The sequence below is a fragment of the Ambystoma mexicanum genome, chromosome 6p (genome assembly GCF_040938575.1).
Source record: "Ambystoma mexicanum isolate Mex_15411 chromosome 6p, UKY_AmexF1_1, whole genome shotgun sequence".
Classification (NCBI taxonomy): Eukaryota; Metazoa; Chordata; class Amphibia; order Caudata; family Ambystomatidae; genus Ambystoma; species Ambystoma mexicanum.
In genome coordinates, this window is record NC_090935.1 from 514,070,674 (window position 1) to 514,095,113 (window position 24,440).

General features: G+C 46.4%; 1 protein-coding gene across 2 annotated transcripts in view; it reads right to left on the minus strand.

Moving 5' to 3' along the window:
- The window catches only part of ELOVL7 (ELOVL fatty acid elongase 7), a 186,400-nt gene that overhangs the window by 74,386 nt on the left and 87,574 nt on the right, over nucleotides 1–24,440 (minus strand). The window contains exons 2-3 of one of the 2 annotated variants that reach the window (XM_069627328.1): nucleotides 9,845–9,953; nucleotides 7,513–7,703 (exon numbers count right to left, since the gene is read on the minus strand). In XM_069627328.1, the coding sequence (XP_069483429.1) occupies nucleotides 7,513–7,703; nucleotides 9,845–9,908 (255 nt within the window). In that variant the 5' untranslated portion in view covers nucleotides 9,909–9,953. The remainder of the gene's footprint in view (nucleotides 1–7,512; nucleotides 7,704–9,844; nucleotides 9,954–24,440) is intronic. The other variant, XM_069627329.1, reaches the window with a different exon arrangement.

Below are 24,440 nucleotides of genomic sequence, written 5' to 3' on the forward strand. Positions count from 1 at the left end.
GTGGAAATGTGAATGCTTTTAATCACTTGGGGCACGGGGCTAATGTCATGCAACAGAAGGAAGTACCGCCCGTTCAAACGGGTGGAGCCATGGGTCAAGTAAATGGTGGAGCTTTAATTAACGGGGGGGGGCTAGCACAGGGGTGCACTGGCCAAATGACTTCTCTGGAAATTATGGGTCCAATGTTGGGATCCCTGCACCATTACAGGGCTCTATGGGTCAGCAAGCCATGGCAGGGAACACGGGAAGCCCGGCAGGGAGAACTGGCTCGCCAGGTAGTGGGCTCTTCTGGGCTGACACAGCAGCAAGCGGGGTGCAGCAAGCCAGCCCGTGGTGGGGTCAAGGGGTTGCTAGTATGGGAGCACCACAGGTCAAAACCACGGTGCAAGGGGGTACAGGGGGTGCTATGACCCCATATGGGAGGACCATGCCTGGGTTTGCTCCAACAAGGGTGACAGTGAATTCTTTATCTTGGCACATACCAGTCTCAATTAAGGAAAGGGTGTGGAAGAAGGAATTTATTGAGATTTTGGAATTTATAGATATGGAGCCAATGGGCAACGGGTTAAAAGAGTTATCTGAGAAGGAGAAGGAGAAAAAAGAGAAGGAGACCCCTAAGACTGAGGCGTCCATCCACAACTGGATTAAAGCCTTTCTAATCTACACCTCTATAATGATAGAGAGGCACCCACAAGATGCCTCATCTATGTTAGCTTACTGCCACTACATCCAGGATATTTATTTAAAAAGGGGGGGGGCTGGCTTAGGTATGACAGGGCATTTCGTTTAAAGATGCAAGTTTGGCCAGCATTAGCTTGGGATGAGATGGATGTAGGGGGAGTGGTGGACAAGCTGGTACTTACAAAGGAAGGGGGCGAACAGGTCACTGGGGAGAAGACCCAAGTTGTATGGAGGGGCAGAGGCGGTTTTTCCAGGAGGGGAAGGGCGTCCTTTCGCGGGCACTCCTCCTGGAATAACGGAACCAGCTATCAAGGGGAGCGAGCGGAATGCTGGAGGGTCAACACTGAAGAAGGTTGCCCTTTTGGCAAATCTTGCAGATTCAAACACCCAAGGGGAGGGAGCAATAGGGAACATAGCTCCTCAGGCAGCGAGAACATGCGCAGACCCAGTCCCAAGGGCAAAAGCAAGAGCAAAAAGGAATGAAATGCATGTCATAATGCCTGGAATTGCAGCGCATAAATTCTGTAAGGCATCTATTAAAAATGGGTTACCAACCCCAGTTAACATTCAGGCTATGACTCCGTGGTTAAATGTGTACCACAACATTGAGCATGCTAAATTTTTGTGGGAAGGGTTTAGGTGGGGTTTCAAGATCCCACGTGCAGAAAGGAAAAAGGGCCCAGAAGTGCTCAACTTGCGGTCTGCCGTAGAGATGCCAGAAGTGGTGGACCAGAAGGTGGCAAAAGAAGTGGAGCTGGGCAGGGTAGCGGGCCCCTTTAGGCAACCCCCATTCCCGAATATGGTAATATCGCCACTGGGGCTGGTTCCCAAAAAGGAGTTGGGACAATACCGCTTGATCCATCATTTGTCATTTCCAGAGGGGGAGTCGGTGAATGGCGGGATCAATGAGGACAAATGCAGGGTACATTATGCCTCCTTTCATGACGCGGTCGACATGGTGAGGGCGGCAGGAAAAGGGGCCTTCCTGGGGAAGGCGGACATTGAATCAGCATTCAGGCTGCTGCCCATTCATCTAGATAGTCAGGATCTGTTGGGTTTTAAAATCCAGGAACGGTATTATTTTGATAAATGCTTGCCAATGGGCTGTGCCATTTCTTGTTCGTATTTTGAGGCCTTTAGCTCATTTCTGGAGTTTACAGTCAAACACGAATGCCAGAAGGGGATGGTGTTACATTATCTGGATGACTTTCTGTTCATTGGGAGAGAGGGAACAGACCATTGTCAAGGAATCATGCGGGTCTTTCAGGATTTGATGGGTGTGATGGGGGTACCACTGGCTGAGAACAAAACAGTGGGCCCAGTGACTTGCCTCACGTTCTTAGGAATCGAGATTGATTCAGTAGAAGGGCTTTGCAGGCTCCCCCAGGACAAAGTAGCCAAGTTGAAGGCAGCCATTACGGATTTAAGGTCCAAAAAGAAGGCAACTTTGAGGGAACTCCAGGTCATGGCAGGAAATCTGAATTTCGCAGGCAAAGTCATCCCGGTGGGGAAGGCGTTTGCCAGGAGCATTGAGCTGAGAATGACCGGGTTGACTCATGCTGGTCAACACGTCAGGTTGGGGGCTGATATCAGGGAAGATCTGGCGATGTGGGATGAATTTCTAGACAGTTTTAACGGGGTCTGCATGTGGAGAAGCTTATGCAACAGCAAGGAAAGGCGCAAATTGTTCACAGACGCATCAGGTGCTATTCTTGGTGACCAATGGTGTGGAGCGGCATGGCCGGCGGAATGGCATGACCGGGGGGGTCACCAAGGACATCACGCTGTTGGAACCGTTTCCCATTGTGATAGCATTCAAGTTATGGGGGGGAACAGCTGAGAAATAGCAAAGTGATGTTATGGTCAGACAATCTAGGGGTGGTGCAGATAATTAATCACGGTTCCGCCAGGGGCTCCAAAGTGTTACGATTATTGAGAGAGCTCAACAGGTGTATGCTGAAGTGGAATATTGAAGTGCGCGCCAGACACATCCCAGGGGTACATAACACAGCCGCTGATGCTCCCTCTCGTTTGCAGTTGGGGAAATTTCGAGAGTGTTGCCCGGGAGCAGAAAAAGGGATGACGCCGTTCGATGCAAAGTGGTGGGACATGATTTGGGGGAGCTAAGTGCCCTGATTCAGACGGCGTTAGCTCCAGGCACGACCGCAAAATATCAGGCATGCTGGAAGCGGTACCTAAGGTTCAAACAGGAGGAGAGGGGAAGTACCACGCTGGAAATGCCCGTGAGGGCTTTTGTGGGTTGGGGGTGGCAAACAGGTAAAACCAGGTCATGGATGGCACATCACCTGGCGGCCATCGCCCATTTCTCGAAGCTAGAAGGGAGGCCAGACCCCACCAAAGAGCATTATATTTGTATGGCCATGAAAGGGTGGGCCAGGCAAACAAAACCTAAAGGTGATGAAAGACGCCCCTTAGATTATGTCAAATTACAGAGGGTGGTGGCCATCCTAGGGTTGATCTGCCACGGGAAATTTGAGGTAACATTATTCAAGGCAGCCTTCTCGTTAGCCTTCTTTGGTGCGTTTAGGGTTAGCGAACTGATCCCAGAGAACAGGAGCGCAAAAGGTTCAAATTATTTGCAGTTGCAGGATGTACAGGCCTCTGAGGGTGGATTAGCTTTATGGCTGAAAAAATCTAAAACAGATCAAGAAGGGAACGGGTGTACGGTGGCGCTACAACCCATTGAAGGGAGCACGGTGTGCCCAGTCGGGGCCGTGTTCGAATTTCTCAAGATAAGGCCCCCATCTGAGAAAGGAGCCCCCTTCCTAATACACGAGGATGGCTCCTCTCTAAGTCGTTTTTAATTTAAGAGAGTGACGGAAATGGCATTGGAAAAAATTGGGGAGAAGGAGGGTGTGTTTGGCACACATTCATTCAGGATAGGGGCAGCGACATCAGCAGCGGCAATGGGAATGAGTGAAGCTACAATCAAACAGTTAAGCAGATGGAAATCCGGCTGCTTTCGGAGGTACATTAGGCCGGAGAAAATGTAAGGGTGACACGCCTTCTTCTTTCTCCCTCTCTATAGCACCTGCCCGGAAGAAGAAGATAGACGTATGGGTGGTGGGACACTCTTTTGTGTCCAGAGCAGGGGCCAGTTGGTCAAAAGAACAAGAGGCACTGACAGCGGGCAAGTTCAGGATTGGGTGGCACGGGGCGCCTGGTATGAAATGGGCACAGTTACAAGGCAAATTGTGCAAACTTTTGGCGAAATGATGTACTCTTTGCAGGATCTGGCAGGTCAGCTAGGGGAAACAGAAATACTCTGGTCAGAAATCATTCCAAGAAAAGATTGGAGGGGTGCTGACAACCAAGCCGCAATAGAAAGATCCAGGCGGAAACTAAATTGTGCGATGGCCAAATTTTGCAAGGGCAGGGGTTTTGGGCAGATTAGACACGGGCTCATTAACCTAAAATCGCCAGAGTTTTTTGCAAATGACGGGGTTCACCTATCACCACTGGGGATGGAAGTATTTTTCTGGAACATCTGTACAAAGATCTTGGAAATGTAGGGGAGGAGCTAAGGGGGGAGCCACGGTGGGAGGAAACCCACACGTGGCGTGGCGGTGTTTGGCCGGACAAACACAGGAGACAGACTCAGGAAGAGCCAGGAGAATGCGGGAAGGGTCTTCGCTCTTCCCAGACCCAACGCCCCTTGGGAGCCTAAGCGGCAGGGGCGGCGGGGAAGGACAATTACGGCTCAGCTTCCCCCAAGGAAACGGCACTCTCCCCGCTCAGGAGCACCTGCAGGGGCAGGCAGGCTCGGATACTACCAAAGCAGGGAGAGTTGGGCCTACTAATGGACTCTTGGGAAAAGAAAAGGGGGAAGCAGGTTCTTGGACATGTACAGTTTGGTTTTTGTTATATTGTGGAATAAAACTCTGCGGCCTTCTTATGCCAACAAACAAACAAGTCTCATTCTGCACTTTCTGGGGGGAAAGGGCATTGTGAATGGTTATATGTGGGTCACAGGTGGACGGATGCCGGGGTTATTGGCATTGACTTTCCTTAGTTTTTCATGGTTTGAGCTTGCCCGTCATTTCCAGCTCCAGCACAATTTAGTGTGATTTGTCTTGGTTTGCCCAATTCTTCCTTTTCACCTTTGAAATATCGTTCTTCCTCCATCATACCCTGAATTTTATTCACTTTTATTTTTGGGATTTTTCTTTCTTGTGTGCAGTCTGTTAAAATCGGATTTCCTATGTGTGCTAGATAGTCTGTTTTGAAGCCCCATTTGTTCTCTGGCATAAGCAGCCCTAAGAACCCTTGTGTGCTGTTCCATAGCACTAGTATAAAATCTTTGAAAACTAAATGTTTCCATTGTCGCAGGGGGGAGAGCTTATCCTTCCTGCAATCATTTGAGTGTAGGTATTTGGCATTGCTTTTCACAACACAAAATTGGTGTGGCGTTACATTGTCTCTTAGCTGGGTTATGTAATAGAAGTCTGTACGTTTGTGTTGCCACAACTTTAGTGGCTGCCGTCATATCTTTGTTCTGATTGTATATTAAAAAGAATAAATTAATAAATTATCCACTGACAACACACCAGCCTAGTTCCTAATCTATTGGGAAAGGGGTTGATGGTGGAGGTTTGGTGCGAGACAGATTGGAGGCCTCCTCAAAAAGAACTAATAAAGCGCGTTTTATTGTGCGCCATCTTCATTGCAGGGGTAAACGGTCCCAGACTTGCTTGTGCTGCATAATATCTCGTGACATATACTAGTTGTGCATGAAAAAGGAAGACTACAGATTAATATTTTATAAAACAGAAGCAACACGGAAAAAATTGGGCATCCTCAAAACATCCTAAACTACAATCTAAAGAGCTATTACACACATTCTTACAAGGAGGTAAAATATTCCAATACAGAATGGGTTTGAAAGTGAGAAAACCTGGTGCACAGACTAACAGTGAAAGTAATAGCCAGCTGGCAGCTCTTGTTTCATGAAAGACAGTTAAGTATTTAAGCCCTGGGGGAGGTTGCAAACAAGGCAACCTTCAATCCGGTGAACATTCAGCCAGGTAGGATTACAAAAGGCCCTGGAAAGGACTACTGCCAAGACGACAGAAGAATTTAGAATGCAGTGCTAGTCTCAGAAATGGGGCTTAGGAAGGATGACAGCAGGCCTAGGCACACAGGTTCCAACCCAGTGATGAGATGAAATTAAGAAGAGCCTCTGGATGTGGCCCGGATCACCGAAAGGGCAGGAGTTGTGGGTGCGGATGCCTCAATTTTGGGATTACTTTTGGTTATGCACGGTCCTGTAACTGAATCAGAAAATAGTTCTAGAAATGGCGGAGTTTACTATGCCGAGGTCGGAAGATTCCCCATTAAAGACCCGTTCTTGGAAGGAGCAGCAGGGCATCAGAGATGTGCACTGGTCAGAATGAAAACTTGTGGGGCTAAAACACAGTTCCAGGAGTAAAGAGAGCTTTAGGTTGGCAGTCCATGGTGTCAAAAGGGAAGAGCAGGCACTTGAGAACAGCAACACTACATTCAATTTCTAGCAGGCAGTAGGGGCTCGGGATTCCCTTGAAAGTCTCCGGAGTCAGCAGCAAAGCCCTGATCTAGTCATTTACGGAGTTCCAGGTACGTCTAACAAATGGCTTCTGCATCTTTGCTCTTTTATATTGGATGGCAAGTTTAGGCCCCAGCCCGGTCACTCGCCACTAATTCCACTTTTGCAGGCACACACATGGATGGTCATTTAGGTGTCGGAAGACTCAAGCAGTCAGAACTGGATTCTATTCACACAAAGTATCATTTGCGAGCTCCGGCCACAGGTCGCATAGGTATACCAGCCAAAATGATCATCGCATTGGTTAAAAACACAGACAAGGCTAAAAATAAAACAGCACTATAAGACATAAAAAAAACAACTTAGCAGCCATTTTGTTCCGTTCCTGGGCGAAGTGACCATCAACGTGGAGGAGATTGTGCAGCTGAATGTGTGAAGGAACTCAGAATAAATAGGGCACCTTACAGTACCAGTCCTGTGTCATATAAGCTACACAAGACCAGATTTCCACCTCCAGATGCTCTTTTTGGGGGGTTGCGAGGTTCTCCGTTAGCAAAAAATAAATTAAAAAAAAAAAGCGGTTCACCAAAGGGTCAATAGAATGTCTAGCAGACTAACAGTTAGCCGAAAGAGAACGAAAAATGAATGGCTGGCTGGCCTAACATCCAGACTCTGAAGGGGGGTGCAACATTCAATGTACAGACACAGTAAAACAATTAAACCCCCAACATCCAAAGATCTGGAAACGCACGCATATTTCACTTCTAGCAAAGAACCCCACAGAGGTTTTTATCACAAAAGAAAGGGCGTTTGGGTCCTTGTATGCACAAGTATTCCAACTTTAAACTCTTTAAATTCCCTGCATGCACAATTACGTTCAAGGGACCCTCATTGCATGTACTCCGCCGGCTCAGTTGAATTGATGGCGCTTCACATTTCCAACTTTGATTGGAACGTGAACAACTTTTCCATTAGGTAACATTGAAGAGCAGCGCCATCTCAGTAAGAAGGGGGCGTATTTAGCATTTCTGGACTGGCCACAGCTCGAATTCCTCAGCTGTAGCCATGTAAGATGAAAGATGTGCGTTTAAACTAACCCTACAACCTCCCGCAACGCATGGCCATGTGAGGTCTTTGGATAAATCCCAAACAGCACCCAATCCAAAAAGAGTACGTGGTTTGCAGGTTTTATCATGAAGCATGGACCGCTCTGAAGCCCTGCCCAGGCGTAATATGGATACTTAAGTATAAACATTACAAACACCACAAGCAAGGAGTCAGCAACTTACTTCATAGCACATGTAAAGCGAGAAGACGACCAGGCTGAAATTGTAGATGGTCAGAATTTGCTTCATATCGAAGGGCTTCCTGTTTTCCATGAGCTTCGGGCCCAGGGAAGTGACAAAGTATAAGTAGAAAGCAACAATAATGGTTTGTGGTACTGGGGAGGACATGAGCGGCCAGTCTTCCACCCGGGGATCTAGAAAAGAGAGAAAGGACAGGTGGTTATGTAGCAGCATAGTTTCTGGAAAGACTGGACCAGTAAGAACATGGTCAAGTTGCATCCTCAGACTGATGAGCTTCAGACCCCTCTGTAGTAACGCGTGCGAATTTGCCCTCCTCAACACTTTGCCCCATAAATCTAATGGACATCGCCCATCCCTCGCCCTCAGAGTTAAGAGCGTATAAATGGCGTACTCCAAGGATCTCACTGCACACATGCTTATCTTAACTTTATAAAAATGCAGGTTACCATATGCACTTGAATTGAGGCTTCCGTCTAGGGTTTGACCGGAAATTCAGCAACATTGCAAAGTTTGAATCCTCTCCATTTTTTGGGGTCCAAATCCCCTCTTCCTCCAATTATGGGTGGTAGGTTTGAGATTCTGGCTCGCATACACGGATATTAAATTCTCCTGCATGAATCTGCTGTCCTACTTATTATGCAAGAGAAAATAAGGCGGCTTTCATGCATGTAGCCAACAGAAGTCAATCATTGCTTCATAAACTGGCAGAATCCTGCACTAAGGTGCCGGCAGAACACAATACATTTCCCCCCCCCCCCCCCCCCCCCGAGTATGAAGAATGGTTCATATATTTTAAAGTGGTCTTTTCTTTGTAAAATCCTATGCCTTTTTTTAAATTTTCAATTTCCATCATGCCTCAATGCTTGGCACTTTATTTTTACAGTGTACTCGGTTCTCATATATAAGAAGTGTTTAGTTAGTGTAGTCAGAAAGACTACACTGAGGTTTATTATTAACCCGGGTAAAATGAATAAGGTATTTGTTTTGCATTACAATGAATGAACATAAAAGGCAACGGCATAGATCAGAACTAAATTGCGATTTTATGTAATTGCGAAAACAGATCATGGAAGTGGGTTTCCTAAAACGTATTTAATTGACAGGGACTGCATTTCATAGAGTTCCAACATGTGGGAAGCCTAATATTGAAGAGGGGAATGAATAGGAAACGTAGTGAAACAGCAAAACGGTACTTCCAGAATATCAAACTAAGCCTAGGCCACAGCTTTAGCTATCGGTTTCCAGAAAAACGGTGTAACAGTTTAAATATTTCCAGTTCCAATAATGTTTTTCCTAGTTCGAAGACAAACCAGGCCCCATCTTTTAGTGCCAGATGAATAGAGTGCACTATAAAACGCCAAACTCTAGTAAATAACCAGCCCTTATGGAGCAAAATGCAGATTACCAGTACTAAGACAACTTTGCTGGCAGACCATGTACAGATTTAAAAATCCAAACAAATGTGAAGCCTGGAGATATGCAATATAAAAAGAACATATAAGAATAGTAATATGGCGTTAATCCCCCGTTCCAGGGGCTTGAACGCAGGAGGGGAAGGGGCAGGGGGTAATGGCTCGGCAGCCAAAGTTATCGGCCCAAGTGAGGGCGGATAACCAGGGCTTAGCGCCGTTACTCTCCTGTTCCAGCGCTTGGAACGGGGGGGGGGGGGATTAAGGCTATTAGCACCCTGGCTGCCAAAGCAGTAACCCGGGGTGGGGGCAAAACAACATCAATTCCTTCATTCAACGGAAAAATGTACAATTTAAACGAAGGAAAATACTTTTCCAAGGTGGCCGCCATGGAACGGTAAGGCAGGGCTCAGCCCGCCTTCCTAGCCAACCGATTGGCTGGCTCCCCCCGCCAAGGTACTAACATGCATTAAGGGCTACTGTTGGCTATGCCATCTTGGTGTTGGGTTTTCATGTAAAACTACAGCTTCAGATGAAGGGTTTTTACATCACCGGAAATGCACTATAGCATGACAGTTGGACCATAATGCGCATTCATCAATTATTTATCTAAAATATAAACTATGTAGCATTACCACCCTTTGAGCTTTAACAAATGTTATTGACAAGAGTCATGAGAAGATACTCAAAAGGCTTGCTGCAGAGCTTGCCAAATACATTTCGTAAAATATTTCTGATCTCGTATGTCCAATTTCAATTCAATGCTTAGGGTTCTTACAAATGTAAGTGTCTGGGAGATTTGCCAAGCAAGTTTGGTCTCTAAAAATCTATGATTAAAAAAAATGTACTAGGACATGAAACGCTGTAGGTTAATGCACTTTTAGCCATAGCTATTAAGAACTCACCAGCATCCTTAATCCATTCATCATACAGCAGCACAGCCCTTGATGTAAGTTCGTTGAAGGCCATGCTGCCTAGAATATGGAGCGGCTAGACTGTTCGTCTGTTTGAAACCTAAAAAAAAAAAAAAAAAAAAAAAAAAAAAAAAATTTAAAAAAGAAAGTTGAACTTTTGATAGTAAAAGAAATACATCTCAATTATACAGTTGCAAGAAGTGTTTTAATGTATTCAATCCTCCCACAGAATAGTCCTCTTAAAATAAAAACTCATGCAGCGCCATCTACCTTCAGAAGCTTACAGCCACTCGCATCCAGAGTCCAAATCAGATTTAGATCCACCAACCAGTGTTTATAGATCTTGGAATGCACTCAGAGCATTGTAGTTCTGGGGTGCAAAGCATATTTCTTGATCCAGAGTGGCTGGTTGGGGTTTCCTTTGAGACGTATCATGATGGACGAGGAGGGCGGAGGGGCAGGAGGAGGAAAGGTGGTGAAGGGGTGGGAGAGGTCGGTAGAATGTGGGTCGTCCTCGATGACAGTTTACAGGTTATGCGGTATTTCAAGTGTTTGCGTGTTGACTAGACATTCATGTCAGAATGTTTTTTTTTCCACAATGCCATCAGTCTTTGAAAGTATTGCACTCTAATGGTCATGAGGCCCGCATGAAAAGGGCAGCTCTCTGTGCAAGGAGCTGCTAATACATGGGAATTATAACTCAAGCTTGCACGTGTGAGGCAAACTAGAATAACCTTTGGAGAGAACATATACAACTCCCCCAATATGGTTTAAAAGATCTTTTAGGTTCTTAGTACTCCCCGAGAGCTCCGAGAGACTATTATTTTGCTGAACTGCATACCTGTACTTGCAGTCTCCCAGTCAAAATGGGTGAATTATGCCACAATTGTACACTTTTTGCCCAACAGAGTTCTACAAGGATTTATATATTTGAGCAACACTATGGCATGTATAATTTTGAGGTTGTCTTTATAAAACAAAGTATTGTTGAAAGCCAGACATTGGGGGGGCGGGGTGGGAGGGCGGGGTGAGGGTGGAGGGGAAATGAGAGGGCAAGTAAGTCAATAGTATTTGCCTATGATGTGGCAAGAGAGGTTGCAATCCTGGACACCGGTGCAGTTATTTAACCTGGATTGTAGCTGCTTTTCATAGCACAAGTAAAGGACACATGTGGGTGGAAAGTAACTTTTCTTCAGAGTGCGGACGCAACCCCTTGGTTTTTTTTGAGGTTGGCAAGATTGCGCAAGTACCTGGCTACCAGGATTTTACTCAGATGGTCATATTCCCAGTGCAGACGCTTACGAACAAGACCACAAGCACTTGTTGTTGCGTTTTGGGATTTCGTTTTTCAGGGAATATTTCACAACCGATTGGTGGGTTTAAAGGGTGAGCACCTTTTACACTTTGCCAGCATATTTATTGGAACATTTCCTCAGGTTATTTTTCTGGTGCTCATTACTTTTTCTAAAAGTTAAATGCTATTTTGTCTCGCACACTTTCGTCATAGTAGGTCTACTGACTACATTTATATGTTTCACTTTAAATATATATTATACACACACCGATTTTCGCTATGGGGCAAAAGTACCCAGGCATATGTTATTTGTACAGCTGGTAATTCTTTTTCCTTTTACGTGCTGCATAAAAGTGGTTAGTTGGAGTTGTGCGATGTATGAAAACAGTCACCAAGAGACTGGCCATAAAAAAAGGGCTTGTAGCACGCAGCTTAACCAAAGTGAGTGATCCTCAGCAAATTAAAATCATTGGGAGTTCTCAAAATCTGTAATTTTACTAATAATGTTTTTAAAAAATAGATATTTTTACAGCGACATTGGTGGTAAAAAACAAATCACTGGGGACCCGGGTCTTTCATCCATTCAGTAACCAGGACTGACCCTCCTTAGCTTCAAAGTGAGGAAGAGGCTGCCCCCTCAGGCCATGGTGCCTTATAAGTGAGGCAAAGTTACAAGACCACTTGTTCTGTGAAGTGGTGTAATCTGACAGAGCCACCAGGAGCACCTTGATGGAGTTACTAGGCCGGAGTGTAGTAGGTAAAGCATGCAATGCAGAATGTAATCTGGAGAACGTTCATTTGAATTTATGGATTGCGACCTGCACCAGATCATAAAACTCTTCCACTTGTTGAAGTAGCAGTGTCTGGTGTTGGGTTTCCATGCCTCCTTTAGGATATCTATACACCATTGTGCGAGATTTAAAATGACTGCACTAGGACTTCAGGAGCCAGGGTGCCAGGTTCATAGATTGAGGACGAGGCAGAGGTGAGCTGTTGTGTTGTGGAACCATGTTGTAAGGACACAGGAGCTTGATAGGGTCGTACATCAACAGTTTCAGCAGATGTGGAAACCAAGGTTGTCTCGCCGACATTGCAGCAACCAGGATTAGAGTTGCTTGTTCCTGGTGCACTATTCTGTTCAGGAGTGTGTTGGTGGAAAAGTGCATGCAAATTTCCTTGCATCCACAGGGCGTTTCGTTTTGTACTTGTTGTTTGAAAGCCAGCTCCTCTGCTGTCTTTAAGATGGCTCCCAGAAATTGTTTTATTTGGCTGGGAGCTAGACGCTATTTCCTTCTTGATGGAAAAACCCAACTGGCAAAGAAGGTTCATAGTTCTTTGGGTGTTTAATATGCAAATTTGAGGAGACTCCCCGGTAATTAGCAAGTCAACTAGATAAGGGTACACAGGGATTGGAGGTGTGCTGCTACTATTGCAAGCAGTTTTGGGAACACTCTTGGGGCTGAGGCAATGCCGAAGGGGAGCACCTTGAACTAGTAGTGTACTCCCGCCTTCGATTGCCAGGTTTTTTTTTTTCTTATCTGCACTCGGAACATGGAAATATTAAAGTATGCATCTTTCATATCCAATGTTGCCATGTAATCCAATGTTGCCATGTAATCTCCCGTTGGAGCATGGTCATGCAAAATCTTTTTTTTATTTAAATGTACAATATTATTGATTTTAAAGTCAATAACAAATGGCAAACACACGCCATTGCTTGGTTTGACTACAGCAGGAGGAAGTCTACAAAATCCCTGGCGCAGCAGTCAGCAAATAATAGTTCATTCACATATAGGGTTTGAGTAAAGGCAGGACATACAGGAATACCTCTGTCCATCTCCTCCCTCTTGGGTTGACTATTATCCTTCCCCTAAACAAGTGTAGTGCATCATATTGCTCTACTCACAGACCCTTGTGGGTACGTAAGGGCATACGTGCTCCGTCATTGGCAAGAGAACAGTACAACAGCCAGAGGAGGCAACATAAATAGCAGCAAAGCCAAACCAAGTTATCCCAACATCATGCCTCACCCCGCCCCATCCCACTTGCCCCACACTTGGAATTTTTGGGGGCAACCCCTAGCATTGAATATTCGCTTCTCTAGGGATATGCATCTTTCTACTTCGGCAGATCACCGGCTTAACCGCAGGCTGGTCGATGAGCCCCATAGTGTTGCGATAATCCTCTTTGCAAGCCCCAATGAGATCGATATGAACATGGTCTTGTACTTGGTCAACCCTGTCTTGCCCTATATACCTAGCAGTACCAGTTTGGGATCGCCCGGGATCCTAAGATTCTAGACAACCTGCTAAGACACCCCCCGCCCCCAGCCAGGATGTCGCACACTCCCAACATATATGAAAAAAAAGGTACCCCCCGGCAGCCCACATTGCAGGCAATTGTCTTGGTGTATTATTCCCCACTAAGCAAGATCCTCGACTAGTATACACAGTAGTACCTTGCATTGGATAAGAGAGCCTGGCCTCTATGCCTACCTCCCTTGGGAGCAGGTACCTCCCACCTATTCTTCTGGTTCCAGTGGACCGATGTCTACTACCCAGCTCTCCTTAAGTCGGGACAGCTACTGGGCCCCAAATGCCGTCAACAGCTAGTACAATGTGGACGGGACTTTAGAAGTAATGCCAACATCTTGCCAGACCGCTTCTATAGATGAACACTTAGGAACCTCTGCCAGAAATTAGGTCCAAAATGGCGTGTGCCAGCTATGTACTGGTAGTGTTTGGTGCTGGGTAGCCCAGGCGTTGCCCACAAGGACTCAAAACTGAATCAACTGTCCCTCCCGTACCAGGTCTGCCAAGACGCTTATCCTATGTCTCTCCCAATTCTTCAAGTGAGCCAAGTTGCACATTTTGGGCAGATGTGTGTTGTTCCACAACGGTTGATCCAATGTCATTTTATTCCCCCAGCCTATGTGATCATGCAAATTGGCCCATGCCTGCCAGGTGTGACGCATCATCTGGGGAGTGTCCTTCTCCCTGGGCCCATTCCCAAAGAGTACTTGTTTTGGTGGTGTCTCTCCCATTCATCACCTTTCAATTGCCACGTGTGGAAGACACAGACCCCCCCGCCCCCATGTATCCAATCATTAACCACCCCAAGCTGAGCTGCCCAGTAGTATCTTCGTTGGCACGGAAGCCCCAAGCCGCCCTCCCATACAGTGCGTTGCAGCGTTCTAAGGGCAATACATGGCTTTCCTCCTTTCCACAACAGATTATGCAGGGTGCCTTCCATCTTATCAAAAAGTGATTTGGGGATTGGACGTGGGCCGTTCTGTAGCACAACGAAACCGAGGGAGCATAAGCACGCGGCTCATCCCATCAGTATCAGCAGGAGAGCTTGCCAGTGGACAGTATCCAGTATGAAATGGTCTATTACTGGGTTATGGTTGAGTCAAAGGAAGTCCATCGAGCCTGGGCTCACGTGAATGCCTAGGTACTTAAATCCGAAGGCCGAGACAAGGTAAAGGCAATCGGGAGGAACTGCCCACCCTCACCCTGCAGTGGGAAAAGCACCAACTTAAGCCAATTGACCTTCAGCCTGCAAAACTCCTGGTATGCTAGTAGAGTTTAGGTCACCACCTGAACAGAGGTTACAGGGTTGCACATATAGATTAAAAAGGTCATCGTAGAGCGAGACCCTGCCCCTCCCACCCCTGCGGACATTTGAACCCCACGCAGCCAGGGGCTGCTCGGAACAAATCGCCAGCGGTTCAATGGCCAGAGTGAATGGCAAGGGGGAAAAGGAGTGTCCCCCCGCCCCAGAATAAAGCTCCTGGAAGATACCCCATTGACCCAAACCACAGCCTCGGGTACATATAAAGCAAGTGCACCCATTTGAGAAAGTTCTCGCTGAATCACATGCGGTCCATGATCTCCCACGGGGACACCAAATTGACAGTCAAACGCCTTCACAAAGTCAATCAAGAGGAGGGCCACCAGCACGGGCAGTACTAGGGAGTTCTCTATGGCAAACTGGACCCAGCACAGTTTCATCCGAGTGGATTTGGAAGATATAAATCCACATGGATCTGGATGAATGAGCTGTGCCAGTATGTACTAAGCTAGGCTGCCATCTAAAACCAACTTTAGCACCCCCCACCCCCAACATTTGTGAGAAAAAAAAGCCTGTGTAACTTGTTGTCCAGAAGAAATCTACCCACATCACACCCTATACACCTCCCCGCCCCCACAACCTTAAGCACCTGCAGCACAAAAAGTGCACCAAACTGACACAAAACACAATCTAACATCTGCAGGGGTCCTTTGCTGCCGCTATCCTGAGCCTCCTTTCAAGGTCCAGCGCCACCTGGGGACAGTTCCCCATAGTAGTATTGTCTGGTCGGGAGTTGCGACCGTCCGGCCTCAGTCATCCATTGTCCACCATATTATTCCCAGTCCTTACAGGCGTGGGTTGCTCCGCACCCTGTGATTCTAACAGGACTGGGGACTGCCTGCTTTTTGGTTCTCATCATTGTTGCCGTTCTGGTGGTCTTGGTATGCCAGACAGAATCAGAGTCTCCAGCCACACCCAAGCTTCCCTCAGGTTGTGGAAAAGGTGTGTGGCGCCCCCCCCCCGTCGCGAACCCCCTCTTGGGGCAACTTAAGCTGCGCTGGGAAAAACTGAGTATTTTATATTTAGCGATTGCAGTTTTTCTTGACTGAATCAAACAATTGGCGTGCCTTCTGGACCTCTAGTATTGTCCGGAATGTATCCGATAACCATTGTATGCGACAGGGCCTGCGACCCACGCCATCTTCAGTATAGCATTGCAGTGACGAATGTTCAGGAATCTAGCTATTCTTGTGTGGTGGTGGTGCCCCAGGCAGCCAGACAGGAAATTGTGTGCCCGCCCGACTGAAAAAGATGTAGAGTGTTTCTTTGGAGCAAACAGTTTAGCCAGCCACTGCTCCAGTAAGAGCTCCATGCTAGGCCCCCCTTTCTCCGGCACCCTGAGGATATGTACATTATTGCAGCGTGCCCTTCACTCACTGTCCTCTGCGGTTTTCTAGGTGCACGAGTTTCTGGGTGACCACTGATAATTGTTTCTCCAGTTGTTTAATGGCATCTTCCGAGTCTGAGATCTGTTCCATCTCGCCCACTCTCGAGGCCAGGTTCCTAAAACCTTGCCGTAAGAAGGATACCTCTGGAGATGCTGCCTATCTTCTCAACTGACGACCTAGATTCTCCAATGGCATTCAGAACATCCATGAGGGAGATCTGTGGATTTTGGGTCCCTTCACCCATGTCCACCACACCGTGGTGCGAGTCAGGGAGGTCTGGGGGGTACCCACAGTGTAGTGGTCTATTCTGCTCTGTAGCGCCGCCTTTTTTGCCTGGTCCTTGTCCATTGTATTACACTGCTCAGCTCCAGAGATAGCCACCCAGTCTTCTTACTCACCACTCCGATCCTCAGCAGTGTGGGTGTACACATTGTTCGAGTACTCCAGCTTGCAGATTTAGGGACTCCGAGGCAGTGGGGACCTCACCAGATCCTGTGGGATTCTGCCCACTATTCTGCCAGCCGCCTGCGACTCCTGCAGCCAACAGTCCACAACCCAAGATGGCGCCACCCACTTCATACGCTCAGGTCAGATGGTCAATCTCGGGCTTCCCAACAGCGATTTTCTTCAGGATCGAAGCCAACTGTGGTCGCAATCGTTCGACACCAAAATATATGAAAATCCCCTCTTAACTTTCTGGATCTAATTTATAGGATGACGGCAGCTGCCTAGAAGTGAAGGAGGCTCACATCCGATCAACGTGTTCTGCAACAGCACCCAGGTCATGCGAAACGAGGTTTGACATTTGTTCAATGGGCGCAGATCTAGTACTGCGTGCATGGATATGTCTTTATTTGGCACAAGGAAATAAGTAGAATATCCACGTTGACCCGATTTGCTGGTTCAATCTCTATGGCACCCTTTTCCAGCAGTCTTTATTTCCTCCAGTAGTATGCGCCACTGTTCTGGCATCATCCTTCTGTGTATTGGTAGCGGTTTGGGGCTTTTTGCAAAAGATTCTATGCAATACCTGCTTTCTGCGGTGGACAACACCAACTTGTCTGATTTAATCCCTTGCCATGCTTTGGTGTAATGGCGATGCATCCTACTACTGGAGTGGCATGGGAGGGGACTTTAAATAGGGAGTCATTGCTTGGGAGGGGTGGAGCCTCTCCCAGGGGAGGTTCTGTCATTTCCTCTGGATCTTTTATGGCTTCTTTGAAAATTAGAAGAGGAAGACTGTCCTTGTAAGGGGACCCATGACAAAGACTGGCTACCCCGATTATATCCACAAGAGCATTGCGTGCAGTCCACGAAACCTCCTGTAGTTGGAGAACCCTGTTGGACGTAAAGTTTGGTCAGTCAATTGGCCAAGGGACTTAAAAGTTGCCAAGGAATAGTATGATACTCAAGGCCATCATTGACAGCCTTGCCAGAGAGGGCATTAGGTTCCCCCGGCATGTTAACCTGGGTGGCCTGTGTTTCCAATTTAAAACCAGACTGGCTAATCCAGGCATGGCACTCGTTAAGTGTGCCCTCTGCGATGATGCAACCTGCATTGTCTGCTGCGTAGAGGTTGCTTTTTTAGAATGCAGTTAGATAACTGCTTGCCTTCTGAGAGGCTCAGTAGCTGACACTTTAGGGGTTCTGGAGCCGCCTCAACTTGGTGTTCCAACTCGTCCCACTTGTGAGCCATAACTAGCTAGGAGGGTGGTGTTACTTGCAATTCTTGCTCGAAAGGCTGCGACTTTCCTCCCGAAAGTGTAGATCTTTTGACTTTCTCTATCTGGCGGGGCTTCAGCCGATGCCAGAGGAGTGCCTGCCCTCTCTCTCTCTCTAGTAGTGGTGAAGACAAGTGAGACAGGTTTGAGTGGACCCCTAACGTACAGGGGGGTCTGCAGGCGCTGGCCTAAATATTTTCTCAATTCAAGGGTTAACCGCCCTCGTGAGGTTTGTCATAAGTAAAGAAGGCTGTATACGCCTCTGGATGGATTTTAACAGTGCAAAGAACTGAGTGGCAGATCGCTTGATGCCAAGAATGTCCTCCATAAAGTCCTTGTCCCTTTGGGCCTCCTGGGTGTCAATATTGGAGCAGTGGGCAGTCATTAGTAGCAGCTCATTGTATTGCAGCGGATCATCAACTGGGCACTCTGCCACAGGCTGATCTTGGTGGTCAGGCAACTGGATGACAAATATGGTCATCATAGTACTGATCTTGGCTGTATTGATCTCCATGGGAGCTGTAGTCCCAGGTCTGAGGGATCGATAGCATACATGTCCTGAGAGGAGTGTGCAGTAAGGACCCCAGCCAGCCCATAGGACTGGGGGCTTTCCAAACAGCACTTTAAGAGGAGTAGCGGCAACCTTAAGATGGATGGGGATGCAGAGTAACACTATGCATCAAATCAATAATGACAACTCTGCAGTTTGGCAAAGGGACTCCGTTTAATGACAAGTAAAAAGAAAATGGGGAGTTCATGATTATCAGCAATCGCTCGATCTTCCTTCTCACTTCAACTCCAATTAATTTCATAAAAAACACATAATTTATACCAAAAACTCGTCATCACTGACGTGTAACGCTTAAATCTTAACATGCAACTTGATTGGTTCTAGGAAGGTAACTTTAATAAAGGTACCATATCTGTATATGGTAACGGGGAAAGGGGAATTGGATAAACAATGTCAGGTGGGGCATCAAAGCCCTTCCTTCAAAATGGCAACTGTAGACATCACTAAAAGTATGACGTCTCATTGGTTCCAACTACAAGACCCTCCATTATATGGTCCACTATGGTTGGGTTGGCATCAACCCCACTCATACTTTTCCACTAGCTTAGCAGCGTGCAGAATAGCCAGCCAGGTGCAGGGAGTTAGTCTGCAGCCCCAGTTTCCCTCCAATTATTGCTACAATCATTCATCACTTCATTGGTCATGTGTGAATTATTTCTTTGTGGTTGGCCTCGAGACTGCTTCTTGGTCTGGAAAAGTTAAGGCGTCTGTGCATGGCACAGGTCCATGCGAAAGTATGATAGTTTCATCCCTTCTTGCTAGTCTGTTCATGTGATTTCCACACTGAAATCTTATTCTTGCAATTTTGTGTATTTGATTTAATTCTGCCAGCCATTTGTGGCTTATCTTAACTTTTCTGAACAGGATACTCTATTATTCTTCTCATTTATTGCATCCACTGTTCGTCTATTTCAGCCGATACGACCTTGGCTTCTTGGCATGGTTACCTTTGTCTGAGTTTCTCTACGTCTTTGTCAATTTGTTTGCTGCAAAGCTCTCCTCTTGAGACCTTTAGTAACCTTTGGTCGATTCTGCTCTTGTGCATCGTGGAAGTATACTTATATAAAGTGCTCCTTTTGAGGTAGATATGTATAGGTGGTGCTTGCCGCAATCTATTTTACTACTAAGCATAAGAAAGCCTCACAAATTATTTCTTCTTGAGGTTCCTTGCATGTGTACACATTTAACCTAACTGAATATCTTCATCGCGCATGTGGCATAATTTGACATCTTGACATCAATTATTTCGCTTTAGGCTCAGGATGTCACTTATCCATGGTGTTTTGTCTCTTTTCATCATTCACAGATCATCATATCTTCTATATGTGAGTCAGTCTGGGTTCTTATGATGCCACCATTCTTCTTCCTTCAGTATCTTTTTAGCTTCTTCAGGGATTCATTCTGCCAATCGTCATTCTGTCTCATGTGTCGATATTGTTTCCTCAATGGGTACCTTACTGTCCAGGTTTTCTTAGATGTCAGTACTTCAACAGGTGCTGTTCTTCTGATAGTTACTGGACAGAGGGCAACTGCGGCTCTCTTCTGGGTTATTTGCTCATCATACATCACATTTTGGCGTGAATGTGCCTGCTACTTCAAAATGGGCGGTTGGAGTGTGAATCGAGCTTGGCACCTCCTTTACAGAGATCTTGACAGAGGGAGACTACTGATGGGCCCTGGGCTGAAGTGCTGGGCTGTGGGGTGTCAAGGTGTGCTTTTTGGCAGCAGGTTGATGTTTAGCAGCCCCCGTCTGAGAGGCGTCTCCAAGGGATATACGTGTCAGTCCATGAAGTCAACAAAGCATGACATCCTCTTCATAATTCTATTTAATTGTTCAGGGGTCCACTCAAGTGGTGGTTGGGATCCTGAAGGGGTAGAAATGATTGGGAAGGGTGCCTGCTCTTTGTGTTGCATAGCCCATGTGAGGGTATCTGTAGGGGAGGAGGAACCAGTATCCTGAGAGCGAGTGGAGTGAAGACCAAAGGCAGCAAGGATTTTGCCATTATCGTCAGCTTTGTTTTTAAAAAAGGGTAGCAAGGACATGTTTTTTTTAATAAATCCTTGCATCTTTGGCGTGGGTTTAAGGGAAGCTGATGCACCTTTCGCCACCTATTTTCGCCCCGGAGTGCTTTTTAATGTGTGGTGTCCGAACCGGCTTTCGGGGTAGTTTCAGAGGCCAGTCATGGGGCGAAACTATAAGCGATGGCCCAGAGGACAGGAAAGATTTAGAGGCTGTCTCAGGGTTGTGCGATTGGCTGTTTGGAGGGGTGTGCGCTAGGACTGGCAGGTGTAGTCTTCATCACAGAGCCGCGAGCCCGCACAAGGGGTTCCAACTAACCTCTGTTGCCATACTGCCCTCTCTGGATTCCCCCGTCACAACGATGAAAGCTTTGCCCTGCATGGCGTGGACAGCCAGTGCTTGGCCTGGCGGTCTTTGAGGGTGGAAGAATGTGCAGGACTTGCAATGGTTCTCTGGGTGGTCCCTAGGAAGCCAATAGTTGCACACTCATTGTGCATCCTTCCACAGGAACTTCCTATGGTAGGAAGGGCAACATTTAAAAGGGTTATTTTCCATAATAAATCGCAAGGGCAGTTTGGCAACAAAAGGGGTGGCAGAATTGGCATTCTCTAAATGGATGCTGCTATATGAAACCTCCCCCCACTCTCCCTACTGTAAGGGCTGAGGCCTGAAGAGGCCGTGAAGGCAGTGTCTAGTCATCGAGTCAGGCGTCGGATGGATCCGTCCGCCGAGCAGTATATGATGCAGCAGCGATAGGCAGACGGTAAAGGATACAAAGAACTACCAAGAAACTTCAGATAATAAAAAGACATCAGCCTGAAAGGAACTCTGCAACTTGCAACCGACTACAATGGCGGAAAGAAACCATCTGATGGACAACACATGAAGGACCATGGTTCAGTACACATCACACTAGTGATAGCATTACTTGCACGCTCTGTCCGACGTCCATTAAAAAAAATATATATCTTGTAATACTCTACAACTACCACTAGATGTCAGACCATACAGACCAACAAGCCTCAGAAATACACACACACTGAAATATATATTATATATACAAACAAATGCACACTAAGGCGCTGGGGCAGCACTCCACAGCTTGACTCCTGTGTTAAAGATAAAAGGAGGTCACAACACACTGAAAAAGTTACAATTGGTGTCGTTTTTATTACCGAATGCTGCACAAAATAGCAAATAGATCCAAAATATATATTATTTGCAAAAAAAGCTGCATAGTGGGTAACAAACGCTCAACATTAAAGCATATAATTGGCCTCCATTTGTAAATGCTTTTAAAGTGCAATAAATCAATGCATATAATACAGTGGTCGATTATTTTGTGTATCGCGATACGTAGGAAACCCGAAAATTGAATTGCTAATAATTCTTCACAAGACTGGTTTGGCTGATATTTTGCACATCTCTTCACGGGCTTTTCTAGACTGGAAAGATCCATTAAAATGTAGCGAGACTAAGAAATGCTGTTTCGGCCTACTCCCATTCATTTTCACAGAGACAAAGTCCACATTTCAGTGCATTCAACGATGCGCCTGCACCATCACACAGCTCAATGCACTGCTCCTTCAAAGAAAAAATTACCAAGAAACTCACTTGGCACAGTAAAGCTCAAATAATCGAGCAAAAGCGGAGTAAATATAGGCACATATTCAAATGTTGCACATCAGTGGTGCATCCATTGGACGCGAACAAAAGTGCAAATGCATCATCTTGCATGATGTAGCAATGCCAAAAGTTTGGGCTTTGGGAAGGCACTTTCGAGGCACCGGAGTAGTGGTATTAACCACCCATTGTTGGTAGCAGGTGCAAAATGGTGCAAGCACCTATCCGATAGCAGTGCCGGGCCAAAGCTTAACACTTATGCACAATCAAAAACGAGCATTGGCAAAGCCAACATTTTTTAACAGGACTTCAGTGACGGACATGCAGAGTGCGCATAAATCGAGTGGTTGAAGGCAGGTCTAGTAGGACATTTATATTACACAAGGTGCAGGTTTACAACTCCAATTGAATCATTAACTCTCAGCAGACCGATTTGAAAAGAAATTGGGAGGCTCTTTGAAGCAACGTTTGATGGTAAGGGTTAATGAAGAGCTCAAAGTGTTCCCAGGAGCAGGTGTTTTGGGCGGGAAAAGGCAAGAATAGCAAGAGGGATTAGCATGGCCATAGGCGGGCACATAACCAATTATACAATACCTACAGACTGTGTCCCTCTTCATAGGTCATTCCTTCCTATGTGTACTCCAAAGCAATAGCTTTAGTTTAGCCCAAACTAAAAGAACCACAAGACCCAGAATGCAAAAGCTGGTGTCTGAAAAGGCAGAACTGACTCAAAGTGTCCACTTTGGAGCTGTGCCATTTTCGACCCTGCTTTCAGAATGGCGATACTTAGCATACAGGCAATGATCAAATATAGAGCTGCAAGGTAATTGGACCGAAAAGGCATGATCTTTTAACAAAACTGTGCAGATTGTCACATGTGGGGAGCCGGGGTGGTCCTAGGATTTGCAGGCCCTAGACAGCAAAGGATGTGTGGCCCTTCCTAATTTGCAGAATCAGTCTTTAGTACGCAAAGGTGTCATGGGAAGCTAAATTAAAAACATGTTGCCATGCGTAGGGCAGTAGACAAATTCACTGACAGCCAGTATAAGAACTGTGACTATTAATATGTACCTATGTGACAATATCAGGAGTGAGGCTTCTTTTGAAGTAGCAGACAGTGTGAGCTGAATAACTTGCATAGACTTATAGCAGATCAGGCATAGTGTGATTTTAAAAAAAAGGGTTTGGCCTGCGAGCACTCATTTTGGTTAAGTGGCGAGAAATAGATTTGAGAGCAGCATGCAAGTCAGGAACTTGAACACATCTCTTCCCATTTATAATTGGCGCTGAAATACGGTTTGGAAATGCGACATCTCTCACCCTCAACCAAGTTGAGGAGCAAGTAGCAGGCATGCTGGAGACCATAGCAGTGGACCAGATACTGCTGCACCATCATCAGGTGAGACACAACATAAGGTGGATGTCACTGTGTAAATCCATGCCCCATCGGCAAGCAATGTGCAAAAAAGTGGGAAGATATGGGTAACCTATTGGCATTTTCTAGAAATCCCCAGTTGGCCCTTGGGTTAACCCTACCCACGTCAGAAGCGTGAATACATAGCTATTCGTGATTAAAAGTACACGTTCATCACGCTGCCACTGGTAAACATCAGACAATACATGCCACATGGCCAGCAATGCCAACAGCGCATATGGAAGAAATGTGACATTGCACCACTGGCACGTGTGCAAAATACGTACACGCACTGACTAAGCTTTTTGAAATTCCCCCTCAAAGTACACATGCATCTACTGCATGGTTGGAAGAATTTCACCCATTGTGTCCTGTACCATCTGATGGATATCGACAGACAGTGAAATGGATGCAGACATGCCACCCCTAGAAAGAGATGGGCCAGTCACCAATAGAATGTCAGGGTAATGAGGGTGCGCAGAGCTGTGCAGAAGCTGGGGCCTCAACCCTGCCAACAGATGCACTCGTGAGCTCTACGCCAACTACCACATTAAGGGACGAACACCCAGACAGCAAGGGAGGGGGGCACTTGCATATAGGACAGCGACAACCCTAAGCCACCCGGGGCAGGAAATACGCCAACACCAGGTCAGTGTACACCCAGCCGACTTCCCATTGGGAGCAGTCTAGGCGAGGGCCTAAAGGGCGTCTCAGGAGACATTGCAGGTAGGCCAGGGAGATGGGATTCCAAGCTACCAGAGGTGTGCAGGGCTAGGCAGGAGAAGTGGATGGCAATCAGGGATGAATTGTGATCATTTTATTTAAAAGGTTTGTATAGTTAAAAGGTTAACCTTTTACACGTCAAATCACTTTACAATGAATAACATGAGCAAATATTAATTCATTATAATACATATTCAAAT